The sequence below is a fragment of the Centrocercus urophasianus genome, unplaced genomic scaffold (genome assembly GCF_019232065.1).
Source record: "Centrocercus urophasianus isolate 14NV4802_14NV808 unplaced genomic scaffold, USGS_Curo_1.0 seq_527, whole genome shotgun sequence".
Taxonomy (NCBI): Eukaryota; Metazoa; Chordata; class Aves; order Galliformes; family Phasianidae; genus Centrocercus; species Centrocercus urophasianus.
Genome location: NW_024885119.1, coordinates 1 through 24,799, shown reverse-complemented (window position 1 = coordinate 24,799; position 24,799 = coordinate 1). Strand labels below are relative to the sequence as shown.

The 24,799-nt window shown below is 47.7% G+C and overlaps 1 protein-coding gene across 2 annotated transcripts; it reads right to left on the bottom strand.

Annotated features, from left to right (window-relative positions):
* Positions 1 to 4,589: 4,589 nt before the first annotated feature.
* On the bottom strand, positions 4,590 to 16,796 carry ANP32E (acidic nuclear phosphoprotein 32 family member E). Of its 2 annotated transcripts, none has more exons than XM_042835444.1 (7): positions 16,670 to 16,796; positions 14,466 to 14,615; positions 13,724 to 13,846; positions 12,238 to 12,403; positions 10,637 to 10,791; positions 9,487 to 9,541; positions 4,590 to 7,922 (listed from the first exon to the last, which is right to left on the bottom strand). In XM_042835444.1, exons 1-7 carry the CDS (start codon positions 16,721 to 16,723, stop codon positions 7,855 to 7,857), a joined length of 771 nt encoding a protein of 256 aa, XP_042691378.1. In that variant the 5' UTR covers positions 16,724 to 16,796; the 3' UTR covers positions 4,590 to 7,854. The 2 variants fall into 2 exon arrangements, with proteins under 2 accessions (XP_042691378.1, XP_042691379.1); XM_042835445.1 differs by having other exon boundaries at positions 4,590 to 7,919.
* Between the last annotated feature and the right edge of the window lie 8,003 nt (positions 16,797 to 24,799).

Genomic DNA, 24,799 nt, shown 5'->3' with positions numbered 1-24,799 from the left:
TTGCTAGCAGTCCTCACGAGCAGCACAGCCACGAGCACTGGGATTCCCAGCTCTCTCTCTCCTTACCTGGCCCTCAGAGGCTTGCTCAGCACACTGCATGCTGCTGCAGCCTCTTCCTTTCAGAGGTTAAAGAGAGCTGCTGCTGCTTTCCAGTTCTCCCTCATATAATCCCTCTTTTTAAAACGCTTTTAAAATTCTAATATATTCTGAAATATACGCACATACGCAGCAAAGAATATTTGCACTAACCTTTCACGTAGAAGTGATGTCTGACATCATGTACATACTTTGTACCATTAGAAATTCAGGTATACTAGAGAGAGGAAAAAGAAATATTGGGGCATTTGCCAAAGTTGCAAATAAAGCTTTTAAAAGACCTGCAGTGAAAGATATGCAGCAAGAATTTCCAAACTGTAACGGTCGTCTCAGTGGGTGGTTCATGGTACTATCTTCATGATTCTGCACTTTGTTCTAGGAAATAGTTTTGCTTTTCAATAGCATGATGTTCCTGGAATTTCCCTTGCCGTGAAAATGTTGAATCTTAATGCAGAAATTACGCAGAAATTTAAGCCCACAGCTATTCAGAAATCCAGAGCAGAGATACATTAATATTCTTTCTCCTTCCATCCCTTCTCATTCTTACAAAGGCATGACTAGTCTGCTCAGATCTCTGCTTTGAATAAGGAGTAACTCTAGATGTCTGCAAAAAAAGAGAGGCTCTCTCAGGGAAAGCCTCTTATTAATCGTATTAAACACGTGGATGTCGGAGGTTTCAGTAACAACCAACCCTACAACCCCTGGCAATATGCATCAATTGAGATGGAAATACCCCTCATTATAGCACAAGATAAAATACTTTCATCTCACACAGTCTGCGCTTCAAAGAAAGCAAGCCCCAAACTTTTTTTTTTATCATTTTTTGTTACCTTTAACACCAAAAGCTGTAAGCATTTCAAGAGGTGCAATCTCAGGCTGCAGTGACACAAACCTCAGCACGAGCACTGGATCGATGCACACGAGCAGTGTGATCACACTCAACGTTTAGCATAGTGTGATTATTTACAGAGAAGACTTAAAGAATGGTATGGGCTCACCAGGCTCCCGAATCCCAGAAGCACAGCCACCCTTCCTTCCATCTCTTCCCATTCAGCCTGTTTCATTTTCGTCTTGTTTTGCTGATAAATTCTTCTCATTTGTTTGCAGCTGGTGACGGTTCGGCTGTTCTGCTTTGTGCAGAGTTGGGTCCATCAGAGAACTGGGAGTTGGTATGGAGAAATCAAGCACCTGTTTGCTTGTAAATGCTTATGAAAATCTCTTGTTATATATATACATATGTAAAAAAAATCGTAAGTGTTGGTGTAGTGCCTACATTTAAGGAGTTACACTTATTCACTAATTCTCTGACAAGAATTAACTGGGACTAACAGTTATTGAGATTCAAATGCAAAGAGAGGTTCCAGACGTTATGCAAAAGGCTTTCCTGTAAGTGGAGAAAGACTTAGCAGTATACACTTTAAAATAATTGGAAGTACTAAGCTATAAATTTCTATTTTGAAACACACACATGGGTGCTGATTTCGTATAACCTGGACTCTTCTTTTGAGGTGCAAATGCACGTTAGTGCTGCGTAATGTTGTTTAACTGTGTGCACTGTGACAAAACAAACTGCTTTGTGATGAGGAAAAGTTTCATAAGAGGAACTTTATTGGAACATAGGATGGCTTAGGCTGAAGGGAACCTTAGAGCCCATCCTTTCCAGCCCTGGCTGAGGGCCGGCTGCCCCCCAGCTCCGGCTGCCCAGGGCCCATCCATGGCCTCGGGCTCCTCCTGGACGGGGCGCCCGCAGCTCTCCAGGCAGCTCTGCCAGGGCTTCACTGCCCGCTGAGTGAAGAATTCCTTCCTAACACCTGACCTAAATCTCCCCCCTTTTAAATGAAAACCACCCCACCGTCCTATCGCTGCCAGGCTGTATAAAAAGAGGGGGACTGACTTTGATCAGACTGATAAGGGGGAATGGCTTTAAAATAACAGAGGGGGGACTGAGGCGAGATAGTGGAAGAAATGCAGTCTTACAACATTTTGAAATGGGTTTGTGCTGACGAAGCGCGTGTTAACTGCTGTCAAATGTGAACAACTGGAAGACAGCAAACAAAAGTGCATTTCAGTAGCATTTCAAAGCAGTAAGAAAGTTCAAATATTTAATGGTGTGATTTCACCAGGACAAGCAGCATCAGCAGGAGGAGTACTGGTTCTTTCTAAACAAATTAATGCTTTTCTCTCCTGGACGCTGGGATGGAGATGAGGGCGGCTTGGTGAAGCTGAACTTTTCCCCTGCACTTCGGAGCGAGGGTTTCTCTGTGATTCACGTTTAATCACAGATCCCACAGCAAAGCCAAGCTGCGCGCATTCTCCCTCACACAGGACGTCAGAAACATTATTCCCGTGTGCGCCTGGACTCGGAAATACACTTTGCATTCTCCCACGGACACAAAGCTGGAGGAGCACGGCGGGTGACGGCACCGCTCCACCTCAGCCGTTACGAAACGGCCGCAAGGAAAACCGCGGCCGCCCCTCAAATCCGCCCCTGCCGCGCGCGGGGCCGGGTGGGAAGACGGGAGCGCGCGGATGGGCGGAACTGCGGCAAATCTCAGCCAATCAGAGGCGGGGTCACGGCTCGGCCCCTGCTGCCCGGAGCCAGGAAACCCCGTGGGTAACGGATTCCCATTCTGCTGGGCCCCGCGCGCCCTAGGTCTGGGGGGAAGGGGGGGCTGAGGCAGGGTGCCCCTCCCCGCTATGGGAAGAAAAGGGAGGGGCGTGGCTGGAATGGGGAGATTTTCACAGAATGGCCAGGGTTGGAGAGGAACCTGAAGGATCCGGAAGCCCCCCTGCCAGAGGCAGGGCCCCCCACCCCACTGATGGGGCCTGCCCAGGGCCCCATCCAGCCTGGCCTCCAACATCTCCAGGGATGGACGGGGAATCACAGCCTCTTTGGGCAGTTGTTCAGCCCCTCACCGCTCTCCCAGCACACAACTTCCCTGACCCCCAGCCTCCAGCTGCCCTCCCTCCTCTTCCAGCCATGCTCTCATCTCTGCTTTCCAAGAGCTGCCTCCCCTCCTGGCTGCAGGCTCCCTGCAGGCTGCAATGAGGTCACCCCGCAGCTTCTCCATGCTGAATGAGCCCAGCTCCCTCAGCCTGGCTTTTGAGCAGGCTGCAGCAGGCAGCTCTCCTTCCAGAACCGCTCCAGAGCATCAGCCCCCACCCAGCCAGTTTTCCCCAACTTGGAAGATGTGCCCACACAGCACTACGTTCCATGGAATCATAGGATGGTCAGGGCTGGGAGGGACCTTAGAGATCCAGTTCCAACACACAGAATCACAGATTGGCCCAGATTGGCAGGGACTCAAGGATCACAGATCTCCAGCCCCCCCACCACACACAGGGCCACCAACCTCCTCATTTAACAGCAGCCCAGGCTGCCCAGGGCCCCATCCAGCCTGGCCTTGAACATCTCCAGGGGCGGATGGGGCATCCATAGCCTCTGGGCAGCTGTGCTAGGCTTCACCACCCACTGAGTTAACAATTTCTAATTAAGATCTAACCTAAATTTCATATTCTAGTTTAAAGGGGCGCCGCCCCCCCCCCCCCTTGTCGGAGCACCTTGAGGTGCTCTAGGCCTCCGATCATCTTTGTGGCCTCCTCTGGACCTGCTCCAAAAGCTCTGCATCCTTCCTGTACTGGGAACATCCTCTCTTTGCAAGAATGGCACATCTCAAGTTTAGTTAAAATCACCGTTATCCTCCAAAAGCACACTGGCCTTGCTCTGGTCAGCCCTCTTTGCCTTTGCTTTAGTGGGCAAACTGGTGCACAAGGATCATGCAGCCGGTGTGGCTTCAGAGAGACAGGCAACTGCCCCCCCCTCACCCTTTCTGCCCAGAAAACAACCATCCATTAATCTGCTGATCACCCATCTAGTACAAGAAAAGCGTGTTTAGTTACTAGCTTTTTCAAGTGTGCCCAGAGAATTCTTGCCAAGAATGCTGGACTAATCCAGATAAAATAAAATAAAGACAATGCAATGTCCACAGGAGGGGGAAAAAAAACAAAAAACAAAACAAAACAAAAAAAGCACTATTCTTCAATGAGCAGTCACTTATGCACACCAAGGCAGCTACTTCGAAGAGCTGGGGCTGTCAGACATCAAGTCGACACTATAAAGAACAAAATACAGACTGACTCTTGATTTTTCTTCTTTTTCTTCAGATTCAGCCAAAATAACTTCACTCAAGTGGTGTGGATTTATAGAGAACACAAAGGCCTCCTCAGCTCCAATATTTCTATATTAAACCCATCTGGAAGCACTAAGTGAACTACCCAAACAGTGGTACAAACAGTTTGGGTTGTACATTGTGTCCTGCATCAACTACAACATTACCAGGAAATACAATACCACTAAACACAAAGTCTAACCCCAGAAGTTCTTCAGTAGCAAAAGGACACCAGGAAGACTTACCTCTAACTCCATTCCTGAAGGAACACAGCCTTCTCTTTGCAGACGTACTAAAAGAAGTAATTCAATACAGCAGTCTCAATTTATTTGAAATAATTCAGTTTGAAAACTTTTTAATTTAAAATTTACAGCACACGTAGGGAGGAAACATGTCTTGTTACAACTAAAAATTATCAGAAGAGTACTGCAGGGTTGCTTAATTTAACACTGCCATGGCTTTATTCAAAACACAGTTGCACAAAATCAGTTACTCCAAAGTTTAAGGAAAGAGTCTGATAAGGAACCAAAACACACTATATACATACTGCCATACAAAGAGCATTGAAGTAGGACAAAACCTCTACAAAATATAAAACCCACCCTTACATATTTGCATGAAAAGTCCACCCACCAAGCAAAAAAGTTTCAAAAGTTATCTGGAGGCTCTGTATTATTTATTTTTAAAAAAATGCTATGCTGTTTAATTGCATGCCAAGCTGACAAATATGAAATGATGCTTAGATGGTAATGCTGAGGAAAAGACAGAATTACTCAGGAACTAAGGTTCATGTTGACCTGCGGAAAATCAAAGTCCGTAACACCAGGAGGTCACAAAGCAGGCGCACCTCAATCAGCACTGCGCAACGCTGGGTGCAGAGGGAGCAGCCTCTCCTCGCCTGCACACCATGAAGGGACAGCTTAGGATATTTGTAGAGACACATGCAAGAACAGGAGGGGATATTACAACTGATTCTAAGAAACCAGGCGCAGATTATTCTGATATTCCAATTAAATAGGAGGGGATATTACAGTCAGTTTCAAGAAGTTGTTACAATATTCTCCACCCCAGTTGCTGAGTTATCGTGACTTGCAGGTTTTATTTCTTGCTGCAGTGGCACAGTGTGAACCAGTAGGTGAGCACAAGAGCCTGGAGTGGTGAGAGGTAAGGCCGCATTCCTTGGCTCACCCCCCATCCCTCCCTGTCCCGTCTGTTTTGCCTTTGGTCACTCTGCACCCCCTCACCTAGCTCATAAGTAATTACCTAGTTCATAATTCAGCTAAATGCTGTTTTGAAACAATTCTAAAGTAATATGTTCCACATCAGCATGAGGCTCAGATTTTGTAGACATAGCAGCTGATGATGCACTGCACTGCAATTTGATTTAGGAAGTGTTCAGTCTGCATATCAAGGGAAAGTCTGCTTACCCCACCTAAGCTCATTTTGCTTTGTCACACTAACTCAGTGTTAAAATTAGACTGACTTACTGAAATGTGACTGGTACTGAAATAATTTTAATTCAGAATAGTAAACGTTCCCATTTAAAACTAATTTTATATGCATCAGTAAGAGACAGTTAAGGAAAACCCTGATAATGAAGTACTTTAAAAGTGCACGCTTACAAATAGCAATTTTCAGTCATCCACTGAGATTAAAAAAAAAAGCAACAAGGTGGAAAAACACTTTTCTATCTCAAAGCTGATCACAAAACAACTGCCTCGAACACAGAGCCTCCACGACAAGATAGGATGTGCACTTACCTAAGATTTCTATTCATTCAGTATTCATACACAAACACAGGAACTTAAGATTGTGGTTGCAAACGTAGTTTTACCACTACTTTTCTAGTGTCTTTACAGATATCCATGAAAAATTGCCAAAATTTTAGTCAGTTTATTTCCAGTCTATTGCCATCTGCCTGACTCATTTCATACAGACACCGTCAATGGCTGGCTATGCTTCACGGCTACATGAGAAACTGTAATTTAAGGCTCTATTTGGGGAAAAAAAAACAACACACAAGAAATTGGGCTTTGCAGAACAACTTCAACCCTGCAGTATCTAAACTTAAGAGCAGGAAGTCACATTTAAAAAGTCTGCTAGTGTGTGAAATACCCTATTAAATATTCACAAACAACCAGTCTATGGGTGACTGACTTTTACTTAGGTTCAGGAAATCCCCTCCTCCCCACCCTCGTTGTCTCCCCCCTCTTAATGACAGCTACCATCAACCAAGACATACAAAAATAAGTCTCTTGAATAAAGCTGTGTGTGATATTTGGTTCAGTACCTACATGAAACAATGTAAATTAGTTTTATATCAAGACTACCGCTTTAAATCCAAATAATGACCGGAAAACGAATGCTGTACGTCTGAGCTTGCTTTGCTGTGGCTCAAATGGAACACATGAATCCACTGGGCAGAATTATTACGGCCTCTTGGTCACAACCAGGCTGCTAGAAGAGTCTGCACGCCTCCTGTACTGCCGCCAACCATAAGCAATGGAACAAGGCTCTGCAGCCATTCAGTATAAAAGCCCGGAACGATCAGCTAGTGCTACACATGACCTGAACATTCTGCCTACAACCAGACTTAAAAAATTTAAGAGGCGACCTGTAAGGAAAGACTCCCTTATGTGCATCTTTCCCTCTTTGATGATTTTATAAAAGCATGTGGGGTAATCTGGAAAGTGTGCTTGAAGGAGTTACCCGTTAACTTCTGCATTAGAAATGCATACATCTGATAGCCAAGCACAATGACTGCCGAATTCCTGAAGCGACAATGCAACAGCTAGATGAGTGAAAGTTCAAACACTTTTTGTAAACCAGTTTGGAACTAGAGATTAGTTACTTCTGTTCATACCTACAATGACTCTGTGTTTTGGAGAGAAGTTTGAGAATTACAGCCCTCTCAGTTTGCCACGATATCTTTGGGAATGTATCTTCAGCAAACACCCAACTTCTAAACAAGCAGGAAAAAAAAAAATAATCTCCTGAAACCCATTTATGCTTTGCAATGTTAGCGTGCAAATCAGGGTAGAAGACTTTAAAAAGTTACAGGAGTCACCTTTACAAAAGCTGAAGCAAAGCACAACCTAGCTGTTGAATTCAAACAGAATCCCTGGTAAACTCAAGACTGCTGTCAACTCCTCATTTGAAACAGACTCAAATTTGCCACGTAGCATTTCTGAGTTCAACTTTTTAAGTATAAAAACCTGAAAATCTTGAAGGAAATTTATGATATTAAATCCATGTAAGATAGGTGTTTTAACTCTGGAGAAATGATGACCAACACAGCAAGCTTGTATAAAATTAAAGAGCTCCTAATAAAACTCTAAGGGAAAAACTAGACAATGGCTTCAGTGAATATATTGTTGAAAATCTTTTTTCTACATATAGGTTCACTAACAGGCTATTATATCTTATTTGGAATGATAAAAAGGGCAAGAATAGTAAAACCACACTTCTCCTATAAAAAGTTAACATTTTCTGTAGGGACATCTATGGTACATGGAGACATACAGATCTGCATAATCACTATTGCGTGTTCTGAAACTTAAGAATCTGGTCCTACGTCGTCTATAACAAATTAATCATCCTCTTCCTCGCCTTCATCTTCAGGATCTCGTTTCCTCTTCTCCCCTCGAACACCCTCTGCTAAGGAAAAGATCTCATTACATCCCATTCACACACACAGATGCTGTTAAAGCGTTCAGCAAACACAGTGGAACCCGATTGCTGCGCGAGGCTGATGTGCTGACCACTGCGACGTGGGGTGCCCGTGGTTCTCAAAAAGATCATTTACCTTACTCTGAATAATTCAGGCAGGCTACATTCAACTAAATATAAACTAAGCATTACAGAATATTGAGATGCACCAGTGATAATATAAATATGTATATAAATGACTGTTAGCATGTACTTAAGAACTGAAGTATTTTTTCCACCTCTCTGAATTTTTGAAGGCACATGCATCCAGCCCAAAACCCAGCAGTTTCTGCAGATACCAAATCAAATCTGTTCTGATCTCTCTCCACTTGACAAACTGTTTCTTGGATAAAAATCTCTCAGCTTATTCTTAGAAATACGCCCCGCTCAGTCAGTGACTATGCACTCTTGTGGTGGAATCACGAAATGCAATCCTGTCAAAGAGATTTAACTGCCAGCACTCATTTCCTGGCTAATTAGCCATCCTAACCACCTGCTTTGTTGTCTTTATAAATTTGAATGCTGCAATTGCAAATGGGAAGAATTGAGTATTGCTACTTCAGATTTCCAGTTTTTCAAGAGCAAGACACATCTCCAAAAACTGCTCCATTAAGCCAAGCATACAAATCAGATGGGCACTAACGTAACGAGAAAGTTTAGAAATTTAAACAAGAGAAGGAAAAGCCAGCTGACTTTCAGATGAGGCTTGATATATTTATTTTCTGAAGGAATTCAGCAACTGCTGGCTGGTAATAAGCTGGTGGTCCTACATGGTGCCCATCTCACCATGTGGAACACAGAGATGCGCACAGCTAGGCAACCCATCTCTCGTTCCACCAAGCAGAGTGCCTGATAAGAGCACGAGAAGCAGGAATTAGCCTTCTGTCAGCACTGCAACTTCTTTTCCTGTGCTCCAAAACAGACAAGGAGCTTCAAACTTAAGGCTGGTCCTGACCCTGAACGGTTTGCAAGCCTCAAACAAGGTGCAAGGAAGAATGAGTAACACATCTGTCCTGCTTATCTTCTGGCACTGAAAGATGAAATGGTTTGCACCCTAGAGTTTCCTCTTAGGTGAAAAGTTTCTGTAAGGAAGGAAGCCATTTTCATCTCGATAGAGGACTGCAGCTACTGGTCCTCCCGACGCTTTGCAAGTGAAGGTATTGCAGTGGCTGTGCACATACAAAGCATACAGAAGTGTCCATCCATCTCCTCTCCCTCTTGAAAAACAAATATTTCTGCCTGCAGACAAAATGCAAGCTCTTTCATTTTAGAAACATACTTCAACAGAAGTCTTGGAAAAGTGTCATTCCTCTCTTCTTTTTATTTTACAACAGAGGAGAAAAAACACCAGCTACTACAGAGTTGCTATGCTACCTTCTCAGGCCCTTGCTTGAGCTTAGTATGTCTACAGAAACCAGTCAGTGCTTTTTGTCAGCAAAGTTCCACATCCCAGACTTGTTAGGTTACAGAATAATAGTTTTAGTCAACATTAATACTTAAGCTGAGGACTTACCTTCTTCCTCCTCGTCACCTCCCTCTTCAACATAGTCATCATCATCATCTTCATCCTTTAAAAAAAATTGTGAAATATTTGTAAAGAATCGCACCATACACAAACTTTGCTGAAATGCTGACCCTAAGAAGGAATTTAAAACATTTCAGTCTCTTCAGAGCAGCAACACAAGTATGGAGTTACACTTGTAAGAGTGCAGAAGACAACAAAGCATGTGGTTAGAAGAACAAAATGCACATAAAAATGGAGTTCAGATGAAGATTTTCTGCACATCCCTGGGAAATGAAGCTGGTATGATGTCAACTCTTATCAGCAGTAACAGAAGTGACATCATTTTTGAAGTGACAGAATTTTAGATGTGAAACATGGGAGCTGCTTGCTACAGACTCGCTTACAAAATTTCACACATTCTCCAACTGAAAGTCTTGAAGTTGCCAAAGAGGAGGACCAAACTGTGACTCCTGAGCCTGACTTCCGTGGACCACAGGAATTGCAAGAATCCATCCATAACCCTAAAAACCACGTGCATTTCCTTATTCTAGCTTAATATTCTCTACTTGCTTCATGGCAAAGTCTTACCTAGCAGGCCCTGGGACTGATTTTCATAGCTTTTCAACACCACCACCAGACAACACTCAAAAAAAGCGCAGCAGTATTTACTACAGCAAAAAGCAGACCTTCCTTCATCTCACCTGAAGCACCAGCAATGCGCTGTTGCTGCGTTCCTCTCTTTTAGAAGACCAACCTGACCTCTTCAGTTTTCCAAAATGAATTTATTTTACTTCATGTATCTAACTTGAGTGTTTAATTGGTAGTAGAGCATGGTTTCAAAACATTGGGCAAAACCAACTCTTTAATTTACAGGGAATAAAACGACGCTGGCATCCTGCAGCATGAAGGGGTGAGATGAAAGTGAAGCACGCCCAGCAGGTCAGCCAGAAGCACCTTCATAACTGACAGCCAGCACTCACGTTCAAGTCAGTACTGCCTATTTCAGTGAAAGCAGCACTCTAAGATACCTCACTGCATCCAGCTGTGTTCACAATACTCGGTGCCTACAGATTTAAATGAACACAGAACTCTGTAGGCAGTTTCTCCCCATTGTCTGCATTTGGCAGAGAATACTAACTTCACCTTAACCTCTCTTTACCTGAATCTCTTCTTTCATCAGGTATGAAAGACCAACTTCCTCCTCCTCTTCACCTTCCCCAAGATCTGAGCCTCCATCATCTTCATCATCTTCTTCTTCATATTCTCCTGGGGGACCGGCTTCATCCTCATCTTCATCATTGTCATCTTCGTCTCCTTCAGAAATGAAAAATGCACTTAATATGTTGCAATTAAGTTTCATTAACTTCTCTTCATGCAAACTAACATGTGCTAGGTTAAGCCAGTTCTAATGCTTCTTCCAGTTTTGTTTTTTTTTTTTAATGCAGGTTCTGTGGGAAACAACTGTGATTGAAATCAAGTTAGCTGCTGTAACAATTTTCCTTGAAGAAAGGCTACTGACTTTTTTTACATCACAAGCTTCAGGCAAAATTCTTGATGTCTGAAGCAGCTGCATATGTAAATTCCTGCAAGGGAGTAGAAACTGTAACCAGTGGAAAAGCAGCTTGTCTGCAAAATCAAACCCCAAAGTACTTAAGGGTAAATATAATATATCGTGCTCGTTCTGCCTGTTTTTTAATCCCTTACACTGAAACACCTACTGTCCCAAAGAGATGATCTCTCATTGCTTTTCTGTCTGGAGCACACCACCATGTTCACGCTTCCAATTAAGTGAATTAGAAGAAATGATGAGGTGACTCTACAATTCATTTTCAAATTCATAGTAATTTTCCTATGCATTTTCCACTATTGAGTTTAGTCTTACATTTATGTTATAGACATTTGGCTCTCACCAAATTATTTTCTGCATGGATTTCCAGACTGTGACACGTGGTTACTACTGGGCACTGCTGACCCAGCACGTGGCAGTGGCAGCCACTAGCTAATGAATTAAAGCCAGAAGAAAGCACTGGAAGCCTCACCCATTAGAGGACATAACCCAAATTTAGCCAGTTATTTGGGTGCACACACACCACCACAACAAGAGCCCTATCCTGCTTGCTAACACTCAAATACATTTCGGATGTTTACTCCTAGCAGTTTTGCCTCTGATAATTATCCACTAAGCCAGGTTTCCAGAAGAACACGTGCTCCTCCTACCATCACATCAACACAGATTTGTAGCCACGCACTGACAGACCTACTCCTATGGGTTTCATTTCAGACTGATTAGCAGCAATGAGGAAAACAACAGAAATAGCCTCATTAGTCACTGAGATCAGATCAAAAGGGTCTGTACAGCTTTTGTGCAGAAATTTGTGTCATACTTCAGCAATTCCCCTTCGTTTTGTGTTCTTTCCATAGGGAAACACCATAAAAGCTGTTGTCCCCTTGCTCTGCGTCAGTTCTGCTAACTACATTACTGCTGGCAATAATATGTTTTAGGAATATTGCTAATCTTTGCAACAACACCTTTACTCTGCTTCCTGACACTCAAAAGGCTTCCACAAGAGCTTAAAACCTTTGACGTGACTTTTCATTCTGAACCAGTGTGCTAACACCAAACAAATTCTAAAACTATACGCCTCAAAAATAAGAGCAGAGTACAATGCCAACGCACTCAAAAAGTCACCATGAGCCACGCTACATGTACATTTCATTACAGTGCACTGTTTGCATCCACAGCTTATTCCAGGAACTCACCCTCATCATCATCATCTTCTGAGTCCGGTGCCTCGTTATCTTCCTGGTCAAATCCATCCAGGTATGTGATTTGCTGAAGCAGATCAAAAATGCTGTCCCTGTAATCCTCGAGGTTTGTAATCTCACAGTTGAACAGGTCAAGGCTCTTTAAGTTTTTAAGATTTTGCTGAAAACAAACAGAGTTTATTTTTCCCCCTCCGCTCGATACAACCAAATGGTGCCTCAAGTTACAGTGCTGTCATAGCCCAAATACAGCCAGATACAGATTTTATCCCCACTGCTTCATTCCTACTCACTATTTTATTCCCCACTCAGTAAAAACTTGAAGTGTTATTTGAACTTCTAATGGAATGCTCTTGCAGACCAACTGCACAGCACATCTGCAGCACGGCCAACACAACCACGCAGACAGGCACCGTGCGCACACTGCGTGACACCTACATGAGGATGCTTTGTTGTTTGCAGAGCCTGGTTTGGTTCTCATAGCCATGCCCAAAAGCTCAGCTCCAGCAGCTTTTCAGCAGTTTGATTTAACTGCAAGCAGGCACTTGGTAGGACTGAGAACTACAGTAACAACTAGACAACTGATGATGATCTCCCACCTTCCAGACTTTACACACATGCAGAACAAGCCACCTGTATCCTGGCAAGCATCTCAGATCTGAAAAGCATTTATTCTGTAGAGCACTCCAACCACTTTGCTTTGTCTCATAACTGCTAGGTCAACCCACAATAAAGGCAGACTGATGACCTTTACAAAAGCTTAACAAAAATGCAGTCTATAACAAACAATAACAAATAACAAATAATCCTTATGCTGGCACAATGAGATGCAGATCAAGCAGCAGCTGTAGGCAGCTTCCTCCTCCACCTCAACCACCCATTGCTCAGGTGTGCTCCTAACTGCTAAGACACAACCTAACTACTTCACAGGTTCAGTGAAAGCTTATATTTTGTCTAATGAGCAGCTGCCGTATCTTCACAAACCAACACAAGAGGATTAGCAATATGTAACTTGGCAACTTTTCTATCAAAGACACAACAGAAGCTCAACAGCTCTCATTCAGTACATCCCATCACTAACACAGAAGGAATTTTACAGTGCTGTGTTTACAAGAACTGCCTCTAAAAAGCATGACATGGAGCTAATCAAGTCAGGACCAACCGAATCACCAACAACCCTGAAACACCTGAGCCAGCAAAGGAAAAATAACAGATAGCATGTACAATAGATAAGAAATTTCATTTGGGGTGCCCTTAGTTGTGCTGAAAAGAAATAAAAGTAGCTAGAATATATCAGGTATCTTTGTACTTCATTTCTAACACTGCACTAGTCTAAACCCAATGTTGTTTCATCTTCCATACTTGACAAAATTTCTCATGTGAAATCCTTGTACCTGCTTCTACCATTCTACTGCAAAAACTTAATAAAAACCAGTACTTGTTACATTTAAACTTTCAGTTGCCCCTCTCATTCCATACTTACAAGAGCTTCCACAGTGCCAAGATCTTTGATTTTGTTGCCACTTAGATTTAGATATGTGAGATTTGGACATCTTTCTGCAAGGACCTCCAGGCCTCCGGAAATGATGTTGTCACTCAACTCCAACTATTGCACAGCAAAAGTAAAGGAATTAAAAGCTTGGTTTCTTACCATCAGATTCAGTAAGCACAGTTTTTAACTTAGAAGCTTAATCACAAAGTTGAACGCTTCCCACAGTGCTAGCTAGCTAATATTCAGCTTACAAAACGTTCCTTTAAACTGATCATTTTAGAAGTTCTCCTGAAAACATCATGGGCTTGGATATCTAAGCCTGTAGAACAGATAATATTGGAATTCACTGCACGTCTTTGATCAGCAAGCAATGTGTGCCAGTCCTGCACTGGCTGAGCAACCAAGCGCCTGCTACTGACCATCAGCTCTCAAAGACATGGCCAACATTCAGTGAGCAGACAAAGTACTTGCTGCTCTAGGTAGGAGCCATTGACTGAGACCAATTTGGCCAAAATTAGCTGGAGATGCCCACAAAACCTTCAAATGTTAATGTAGACCAGACCGCAGTGCCTGCAATCTCACAGCGATAATATGCGAATCCTTGAAGACTCAACCCTCCAGATTTCCTTTCCATCTGTGGATGTTGGACCAGACGACCTTTTAGGATCCCTTCCAACTTAAACTATTCTGTGATTCTATGAAATCCTGCTGTCTGGGCAGGTGAGACACGTACCTTTCGGAGCTTACTCAACGTGGGCAGCTTGGCCAGCGACGTCAGCTGCACATTGGCCATGCTAAGAAACTCTAGTTCCTTAAAGGAATCGTTCAGACCTTCAATCTCCCCATTGCTGGACTTGCAGTTATCGAGCACCAACTCCGTCACCTTCAAACAGGATATCAAGGCAGCTGAATGAGCACCACTAAACCACGCGTTTAACCAAAACCGCAACTTGGTGACCGTTAAACGTGTTTCGGAGGGGTTGTCTGTTGGTGTTTTTTATAATTGAGACCAGAGTTGTGGTCTGAAGTCTACCAGCCTACACCAGCCTACATGAGAAGCATGTAACAACTTCTCTTCCACCGAGCACATTTTGGGCAGCTGCTTCCATAAAATACAAGTAGCAGCTTTGCTGACGGACGCTTGCAGGGCTTCCCACAGTGCCAGCACAGCACAGGTCAGAGCCCAGCTCCAGCACAGCACTGCTGGGAATGAAGGGAACCTCTCCATGGGGAACCTGCTCTGTTAAAGGTGGGCATCCCACCAGGCAGGTTCTTCACGTCAGCCAGGGCTAAAACTCATCCGTGGTTTTCCATACGAGTGAACCACTAACTCATTTATCAAATCCAATCATTCACTGCACATATTTATAAAGTCACTCCAATTCTTTCCAAATCCTAAGTCTCCCAGCTCCTGATTATTTTAGCAGTGAGTTCTGCAAGTTAATTAAGCCCAACTGAACAACTTCCACTGCTACTAAAACAACAAGACAATCAATGCAGGGGAAGCAACAAGGAGCAGCTAATTAATTTAAAAATCACTTCATCCTCTGTGAACATATCCCTCATTAGAGAGGACATTAATAAGGCCACCGCTCCGTTTTCTTGTATGCTTCCAACTAACGTGATTACAAGGCTGCCGCTTCGTGCAGCAGCAGCACTCGACTCGCACAGCTTATCAACTTCGAGTAAAGTCTCAACATGGGTTTGTTTTCCATCCACAATAAGTAGAGCTGGGGGTCACCACGCCTCCAGTGCACATCTGCACCCAAAACAATGCAGCCCTTCTGTGACCCCTGTGGCTGAGCTGGGGCAGCACGTGCTGCTGGCTTGAACAAACAGCTCAGTGCACCTCTTCCACAATCCCTGCGCATCGGGCTGCTCTCTTCATGCACTGCGATACCAAACCTGGACTTTAGTCCTGGGTGGGTCGATGGCGTCCTGGCTGACCTCGCTGCAGAGCATCCACGGGAGCGTGGGCAGATGGAATAGTGAGGCAGCGGGTGTAATTCACAGGATCACAGAATTGTAGGGGCCGACAGAGACCTCCAGACATCACCGCATCCAGCCCCCCTGCAAAGCGGGCCCCCTGCAGCAGGCTGCACAGGCAGGCATCCAGGTGGGTCTGTGCTACCTCCAGAGAGGAACCCACAGCCTCCCGGGCACCCAACCAGAAACCCGGCACTGCTGCCCAAAGCAGCATGGGTGCTCCATCCCCGGAGTTTCCAGAGGCTGTGGGGGACCCTGGGCAGCCTGAGCTGGCAGGGAGCGGCAAGTCCAGGGCAAGGAGTAGGAATGGGGGCCCGCGAGGTCCCCCCCCCATCCCAACCGTGCTGCGATATTTAAGTTCCCATCAACCGAAGGCATTCTACGATTCCGCGATCTTCCCGCCCTGGGAACTCGGGGCTTCTTTTTAATATCGATAGCATTATTTAATGGAAGTTTCCCCGGAAAGGGGAAGCGGCGGGGAGGGAGGAGGCGGCGCAGCGCCGCTCGGGACATTCGGAACTCGCGGCGGGGCGGCGCCCCGGGACCTCCTTCAGCAGAGTGAGAAAACTAAAAGAGAAATTAAATCGAAACCACGACGCCAACGTAACGGCGGGACCCCGAGCTGCAGCTGAAGGCGGAACTCGGAGCGCCGCGACCTCGCGCGCAAGTTGCGAACCAAGCAGCGGGCGCGGGGATCCCGAAAGGGAAAAACCGAAAGCAACAAAAGCCTCGCGGGGAGCAGAGCGCTGCGCAAACCCCGCCCCGCAGCCAACTTCGAGGCCCCGCGGAACGGCGCGCAGCGCGGCCCGAAAGCGCCGCCCGGCCCCGCGCGGCTCCTGCGCCACCGCTGTGACCCAGATTCGGCGGAGCCGCCGCGTCCGCGCCGCCCGGAGCCGGGGCGGAAGCGGGACGGGGCCGGCGGGAGCGCGGCTGTGCCCCGGCGCCGCTCACCTCCTCGGGGGCCTGGTTCCGCAACTCCAGGTTGATGCGCTTCTTCATCTCCATCGCCCCCCCCACCCGCGGCTCCGCACTGGCGAGGGAGGGCGGCCGGGGTGCGGCCGTGGGGACGCGGCCGCCGCCGACGGGAAGAGGGCGGTGTGCGCGGGGTCGCCGCGGGCTGCCGGCCCGCTCCGCGCGCAGCTCCGGCGCCGTCAATGGCCGCCCGCGCACTGCGCCTCCATGACATGGCGCATGGCGCCCCCTCCGCCGCCACGCCCCCCGCCCCGGGGCAGGGCTTCTCCGCGCCACCGCGCTTCTCATTGGTTGCGAAACGCAGCAGCCTAGGCGGTCTGATTGGTTGGTGACGCTGCCCGTCCCGGCGGCGCAGGTGAAGGGGGCGGAGCTGAAGTTGGCGCGCGCGCGGCGGAGCTTGGGGGTTGTGTTGTTGTGTTGTGTTGTGTTGTGTTGTGTTGTGTTGTGTTGTGTTGTGTTGTGTTGTGTTGTGTTGTGTTGTGTTGTGTTGTGTTGTGTTGATGGCGGTTTTGCACGCTTGTGGCAGAGAAGGATAGATGAATGGATGGATGGGTGGGTGGATGGATGGCATATGGGGCTCGCTACGTTTGCGTGCTTTGGGGATGGTGTGTGGGGCATCATGGGGCATCACGGATGTAAAAGGGGGGACAGTGGTCTGTTCTGTATGTGTTTGCAGGAGGGATGGTGTACAGCATCTTTTACGGCAGATTGCTGAGGAATAGTACATGGGGTTTTGCACATCTGCTGGCGGGAGGAATGATGCACAGCACTTTGCACAAGTGCTTGCAGGAGGGCTGATGCACGGGGCTTTCTGTGCGTGCTTGCAGGCAGGATGGTGTCCCAAGTGAAAAGCAGCTTCAGGGACAGAGCTGGAAGCAAGCAGCTTCACAGGCACTCTGTTGTACGTTGATATCCAATGCATGCTGGGGATGGGACAAACTCGGTTCTGCACGGCATTAGGATATGGGGTTTTGCTTGGTGTGCAGTGGTGGTACTGCATGGGTTTTGCACATGCATGTGCAGTGGGGATGGTGTGTGGGATTTTGCATGCTTGTGAGGAGTAGGGATTGTGTCTGGGGCTTTGTGTGAGTGCATCATTGGGGATGTGGCATGTCATTCTGTGTGAATGTGTGTACAGATGGGTGGCATGCGGTGCTTTGCACACTTGCAAAACAGAGAGATGGTGCATGAGTTTCTGTGTGTGCATGTAGTTGTGTACACGCAGCAGGGATGGCAGAGCTGCAGCGTGGCCTGGCTCCGTTCCTTCAAGTGCTCAATAACCATCTGGGCTGGAGAACAGCGGGGACCCTGCGGCTCTTCCTGCTTTCTCCCCTGTGCAGATAATTACGAAGGTTTTCAAACCCATAAGGAAATCCTCCCTTTAAAGCTGCTTACCAGCGGGAGCCGTGCTGACTCTGGCAGGCAGAACCAGGGCTCAGCGCGCTCTGCGCGAGCGGCACGGAGGGGTAAAGCTGCAAAAGTCACCTGCAAACCTCGCACTGCGCTGCGACCCTGAGTGCCTCCGTGCGCCCCAGAGTGCTCCGAGGTCCACCTAGCACGCTCTGGGGCACCTCGGCCTCCTCCCAGATCTCCCATATGAGATCCACGGCGCAGATCCAGCCAGCCTGGAGCCTCCTAGGCTCCCGATGTTCCCCAGGACGCCCCAATCCGCTCCCGGAGCTTCTCTTTGCCTCTGCGTTGTCCCGGAGCCTCCCGGAAATTCTAACCTCAGCACTAAAATGGCCGACCGGAAATGGATACGGTCAGGACCGGAAGAGTTGTCGGAGGGTGGAGAACGCCTCCACAACAAACATGGCCGCCAGGAAGTAACAAACGTCACAGCCGGCTTGCTGGACCGGAAGTGTGGCGGCACAGGACTACAGCTCCCAGCATGCCTCGGGACACAGCCCTGTCTGAACCTATGGCATCCCGCGGGGTGTGCTGGGAGACAAGGGAGCCTCCTGGAGCTGCTCCGTACTCTCCAGGGCTCCCTGGAGGGCAACGCAGTGCGTTCAGTGCACTCCACATGTTTCTAAGTGAAACCTTGATGCCCCTAAGGTATTCCCATAGGTCTCCAAATAACCTGGAGTGTGCTCTAGGGAACTGTGGAGTTCTTACAGGGCTCCTCGGTGTGCTCGAGTGTGCCTAGCGGGTGCTATGGGCCACCTAGTGCAGTCCAGGCTGAATTACAGCTCTCCCAGATCTCTTCGTGTCCTCTGGTGCGTCTTAGAGGCTTTGCAGTGTGCTTTCAAGGGCCACACACTCAGCCTTATGGCCAGTCCTCATTCAGTAACACGCTTGCCTGTCCTCTGTACTATCAGGTGACAGATACAGAGTCAGAAGCCCATGCTTTCTTGATGACCCGACTGGCTAGAGAAGTGACAAAAGTTCTGGCGCCCTTTACTCACCTCTCTGCCTTTGTACGTCCTTCAGGGTTGCCTGGAAAGCAAGGTGGGGTCCCTGTTTCAGGGCTTACATTGGTGGAAATGTGTCCAAGCAACCATGTGAGTTTGCTGCACAGCCCTCCTACCCATCACATGTCCTTTGGACAGCTGCCTCCAAACTGTGTGCTGGTCCTTAGCCCTAACATCACACCTAGACAAACTTCCTCAGCTTGGGTCCACCTACAGGATTAGAGTGAAGGGCAGCCACGGGAGGGATGAGCCCTCCCCTGGTGTCTGTGCATGTTTGGGGGCCTCTTCAGACCTCACAGAGATGGGAACATGCCTCGGTCATCCTGATGCCCTGTAAAGTATCATCACGCCTATGGGGCCTAGAGGGAGGATTCCTTTGTACATGGAAGGGTTTGGGCTGGAAAGAACCTTTAAGATCACCTAGTGCCAACTCCCCTGCTATAAGCAGGGACACCTTCTGCTAGACCAGATTGCTCAAAGCCCCATCCAGTCTGACCTTGAATGCTTCCAGGGAGGAAGCATCCACAACCTCTCTGGGCAACCTCTTTCAGTGTGTCACCACCATCACAGTAAAGAATTTTCTTCCTAATATCGAGTCTAAGATTCATTCTAGTTTCTTCTTGCACCAGCAGCCAGGAAAATTTGCCCCAGAATTTCCAACAACTCTACACATACACGTGCACACAAACACATCATCTGAAATACGTATACAGATCTGATGTGAAACTCACCAGTGAACAAGATGTCCCCTGCAGCACCTACCCATGGACATACACACGCTCTCTTGGATCCTTAAGATTGGGCCTAGGCTTTGGGTGCACCCAGGTGCCCTGCCTGGGATCTGAGTTATTACCCTTGTGGCAGCCACAACTCTGGGTCTTTGCAGAGCCTGCTGTCTTCCTCCTCCTCCAGCCATCCCCACCTTGGCCAGCAAAGCATGCAGACATCCAGCCCAAAGACACACAAGAGTGAGTGTTATCTGAAACACCATTATCTACATTTTCAAGTTCTGAGATCCTAAACTTGCTGTGGAGAGCCTGGAAGCTCTGAGCTCTCTCACTCGACCCCACATTGTGGATGTTGAAGTTGGAATTATCAGTCAGAGTCTTAGTTTTGATGTCATCAACCCACAAAGCCTTTGACGTGGTCCCTCTCCACATCCTTCTCTCTAAATTGGAGAGGTGTGGATTTGAAGGATGGACTGCTCAGTGGATTAAGAATTGGTTGGCTGGTCCCAGCAAAGGGTTGTGATCAATGGTTTGTGTCCGGGTGGAGGCCGCTCACAAGCGGTGTCCCTCAGGGGTCGGTCTTGGGACCGGTGCTCTTCAACATCTTCATCAGTGACAGACGATGGCATCAAGGGCACCTCAGCAAGTTTGCAGATGGCACCAAGCTGAGCGGTGCAGTTGATACATTGGAAGGAAAGGAAGCCATCCAGAGGGAGCTGGACAGGCTGGAGAAGTGGGCCCATGAAAGCATAATGAGGTTCAGTAAGGCCAAGTGCAGGGTGCTACACTGGGTCGGGGCAATGCCAGGTATTTATACAAACTGGGGGAAGATCTCCTGGAGAGCAGCCCTGCAGAGAAGGACTTGGGAGTCCTGGTGGACGAGAAGCTGGACATGAGCCAGCAGCGTGATTGCAGCCTGGAAGGCCAGCTGTGTTCTGGGCTGCATTAAAAAAGGGGCGGCCAGCAGGAGAGGGAGGTGATCGTCCCCCGATTAGAAACTGGGCGATAGAAACTAGGCGTGCTTGTGAAGAGAGTGAAGGTGGGCACTGATGCTGGTATCCAGGAGGTCCCCTGTTCTGCTACTGAGCTGGCCAAATTCCAGAAGGATTTTGGTCACACCCATAGGAAATCAGAGACAGAGTATGAATGGAAAATGCCACTAATGGGGAGAACAGATCCTGTTAACTGAAAAGGAATCGGAGGGGTTTTGGGGACCCAGAATATCTTTCACCCTGGCAACCACTGTGCCCTGTGGTCCCTTACTCAAAGAGCTGCTTGCTGGGATGGCTTCTCCCCAGGACAACTGGCGTTGGTTGGTTTGCTGCACATTGGTCCTGTGTCCTTAACCTTCAAGGAGCCTCTCAACAAACACATCTGGAGGGCTCAAGATGATCAGGACCAAATTAACCAGCTGGATTTCACCCACCTTCCAACTTTGGTTCCTTTGGGACCAGGAAAGATTTTGTTGCTGCTGTTTTCTTTTCCAGTTTTGCATTCTCCAACTTCGGTTCCTCTGGAACTGGGAAGTTCTCTTCCTTTTGTTTTCCAGGTGCAAATGGTTGCTGTCACAAACACGCTGGATGCGTCACTCAGTGTCACCCATTGGCACATAACTGCATCCAGCGTCACCCATTGCAACCCAATGGCACCTGGTGTCACCAATGTCCCCCAATGTCTCCCAATGTCCCCCAGTGCCACCTGATGTCACCCTATGTCTTCTCAATGTCCCCCAATGTCCCCCATTGTCCCCTTTGTGTCCTTTGATATCACCCAGTGTTACCTTTTGTCACCCAATGCCCCCCAATGCTCCCCAGTGTCCTCCCCAGGTGGAAGATCTGACACTGATGCAGGTGGCAGCGTTGCTGGAGGTGAGGGGACATGGGGGGACGTGGCAGGACATGGGGAGAAGTGGGGGGGACATTATGCAGGGGGACACCATGAGGGGATGTGGGGGGACATGGGGGAATGTGTGGGCATGAGCGGGCACTATGGGGGGACATAGGGGGCAAGGGGAGATGGGGGTGACAAGGGGTGACATCATGGAGGGGCAGGGGGGGACGTGGGGGAAGGTGTGGGGGTGATGTGGGGGTGACATGGGAGGGGGCACTATGGGGGTGACATGGAGGGGACAGGGAGGGATGTGGGGAGGATGTGGGGATATTGGAAGTGACATGGGGGGGACATCAGGTGATGGGGGGCATGGGGGACTTGGGGAGGTGGACACTATGGAGGGACATGGGGGGATGTGGGGGGAACACAGAGGGGCTATAGGGGGATATGGGGGGTTGTAGTGTTGGAAATATCTCGATAATTTCTCAGGATGGTGCCTGTGATAAAGCAGATCTTGTTCACAATTGCGATGTTGGCCTTCTGCGCGCAGGAGCAGCCCTGCACCTTTGTGCCCTGCACTCAGCGCTCAGCCCTTCCTGCCCTGGCTCCTCCCTGCTGGGTGCTGCAGGCTCACAACCTTCACTGATCATCCGAACACCAGATAAACGTAAACCTCCAATTAATTAATTGACTTCTGCCCATTGCTCCACACCTGGCCGTTGTTTTTGCCCGTCCTCCTGTGCGCACAGATCAGCGCTGAAGGAGGACGGAGGGGAGGACAGGGTCGGGGGGTGAGAGAGGATGGGAGGAAGACACTGGGGAGGTGACACAAAGGAGACAGGGGGAGGGGACAAGTGGGGGTGACATGGGGGGGGTACATGGAGGTGACACTGTGGGGTGATATGGAGGGGTGACACATTGGGGGGTGACATTGTGGGGTGGCGCTATGGAGGACGTGGAGGGGTGACAAGGGGAGGTGACACAGGGGAGTGATATGGGGGTGACACTATGGGGGGGGACATTGTAGGGGGGCATGCAGGTGACATGGGTGGGGACATGAGGGGGTGACAGGGAGGGTGGCGCTGTGGGGGATGGTGCCACTATGGGGGTGCCACTATGGGGGTTGGCATTTTGGGGGTGGCACTATGGGGAATGGTGACAATACGGGGGATGGTGGCACTATGGGAGGTGGCATTTTGGGGGGGGTGGCACTACCCCTATGGTGTCCCCCCCTTTCTACCCCCTGTTCTTTCAGGCCAACGTCACCACAGCTGTTGGAATGCCTGACCCCAAATAAAGGCCCCCAGTGCAACCAGCCACAGCCCCATAGTTTTCTTTCTGGGGTGGGGGATTGGTGGGGGGTGGGGAGACGACATTGCCGCGTCTATGGGGTGCGCTGGGGTTCTCTAGGGTTCTATGGGGTCTCTAGGGCTCTGTGAAATTCTATGGGGTTCTATGGGGCTGTGGGGCTCTATTAGGCTCTATATGGGTCTTTATGGGGAACTGTGAGAGAAAGTGAGGGCCCAGCAGGTTAGCTAGGTAAGGGAGGGGACAACCACTAAGGAAGCTAAGCGAAAAACATCTGCTGAAGTGAGGAAAGTGAGGTAGGAAAGTGAGCAGCAGCTTAGCTGGGAAAGTGAGGAGCCAGCAGCTCAAGTAGGTAAGTGAGGAAACAGCAGCTCAGGTAGGTGAGTGAGGGGCAAGCAGGTAAAATAGGTAATTTCAGGGACAAGCAGCTCAGGTTGGTAAAGGAAGGGACAGCAGTTCAGGTAAGAAAAGCAGGCAAGGGAATTGTAGGCTATGGCAAGGGGGGAGGTGAGGGTAAGGGAGAAAAGGGAGAAAAGAAAAGAATGGGGAGGGTAGCGAGGGATTAAAAGGGATTTAAGAGATACCCATGATTAAGAAAAGAAAAAAAAGAAAAAAGAAAAAAAAAAAAAAGAAAAAAGAAAAAAAAAGAAAAAAAGAAAAAAAAGAAAAAAAGAAAAATAGAAAACGAAAAACAAGATGAAAAAAGAGAAAAAAAAAAGATGGAAAAAGATGAAAAAATAAAAAAGACAAAAAAAGAAAAATGAAATTTTAAAAAAAAAGTGAAATGAATTAAAAAAGAAAAAAACAACAAGAATACAAGGAAAAAGAGAAAAAGTTAAAAGAACAAAATCAAAAAAAGAGCAGAAAAAAAGAAGAAAAAAAGAGATGAAGAGAAAAGAAGAAAAAAGACAAGTAAAAAGTAAAGAATAGAGGTTGAGAAAAGACTGGATGGCAACAAATGTGCTCCATGAGAGCACAGCATCTGTCGCTCCTTGAATCTCCCGTTGCCTCTTCAGAGAGGGTTTTCCTTTCTACCCTTGTCATCACAGAATGCAGAAGTGGAGCCACGGAGAACCACACTACAACGAATTGTCGCTCGAAATAAAGGCATGGACACCATTCAGAGCCAGGCGTAGTGCCAGTGTGCCACCAATAAACCCAGCAGAGCTGTGCCAAGTGCCACCATTAAACCCAGCAGAGCTGTGCAATGTGCCACCATTAAACATAGCAGAGCTGTGCAATGTGCCACCATTAAATCCAGCAGAGCTGTGCCATGTGCCACCATTAAACCCAGCAGAGCTGTGCAATGTGCCACCATTAAACTCAGCAGAGCTGTGCAATGTGCCACCATTAAACTCAGCAGAGCTGTGCAATGTACCACCAATAAACCCAGCAGAGCTGTGCCAATGTGCCACCATTAAACCCAGCAGAGCTGTGCAATGTGCCACCATTAAACCCAGCAGAGCTGTGCAATGTGCCACCATTAAACCCAGCAGAGCTGTGCCAAATGTGCCAATGTGTAAGCATAAAACCCTGCAGTGCTTTGCCACTGTGCCACCATTAAGCTCAGAACTGTGTCACCATAAAGCCCATCAGTGCTGTGCCACCCTTAAAACCAGCAGAGCTGTGCCACCATTAAAACCTGGACTGCTGTGCCACAATTAAACAAGGCAGAGATGTGCAATGTGCCACCATTAAACCCAGCAGAGCTGTGCCAGTGTGTCACCATTAATCCCAGCAGAGCTGTGACACCATTATACCCAGCAGAGCTGTGCCAGTGTTACACAATTAAACCCGGCAGAGCTGTGTCACCATTAAACTCAGCAGAG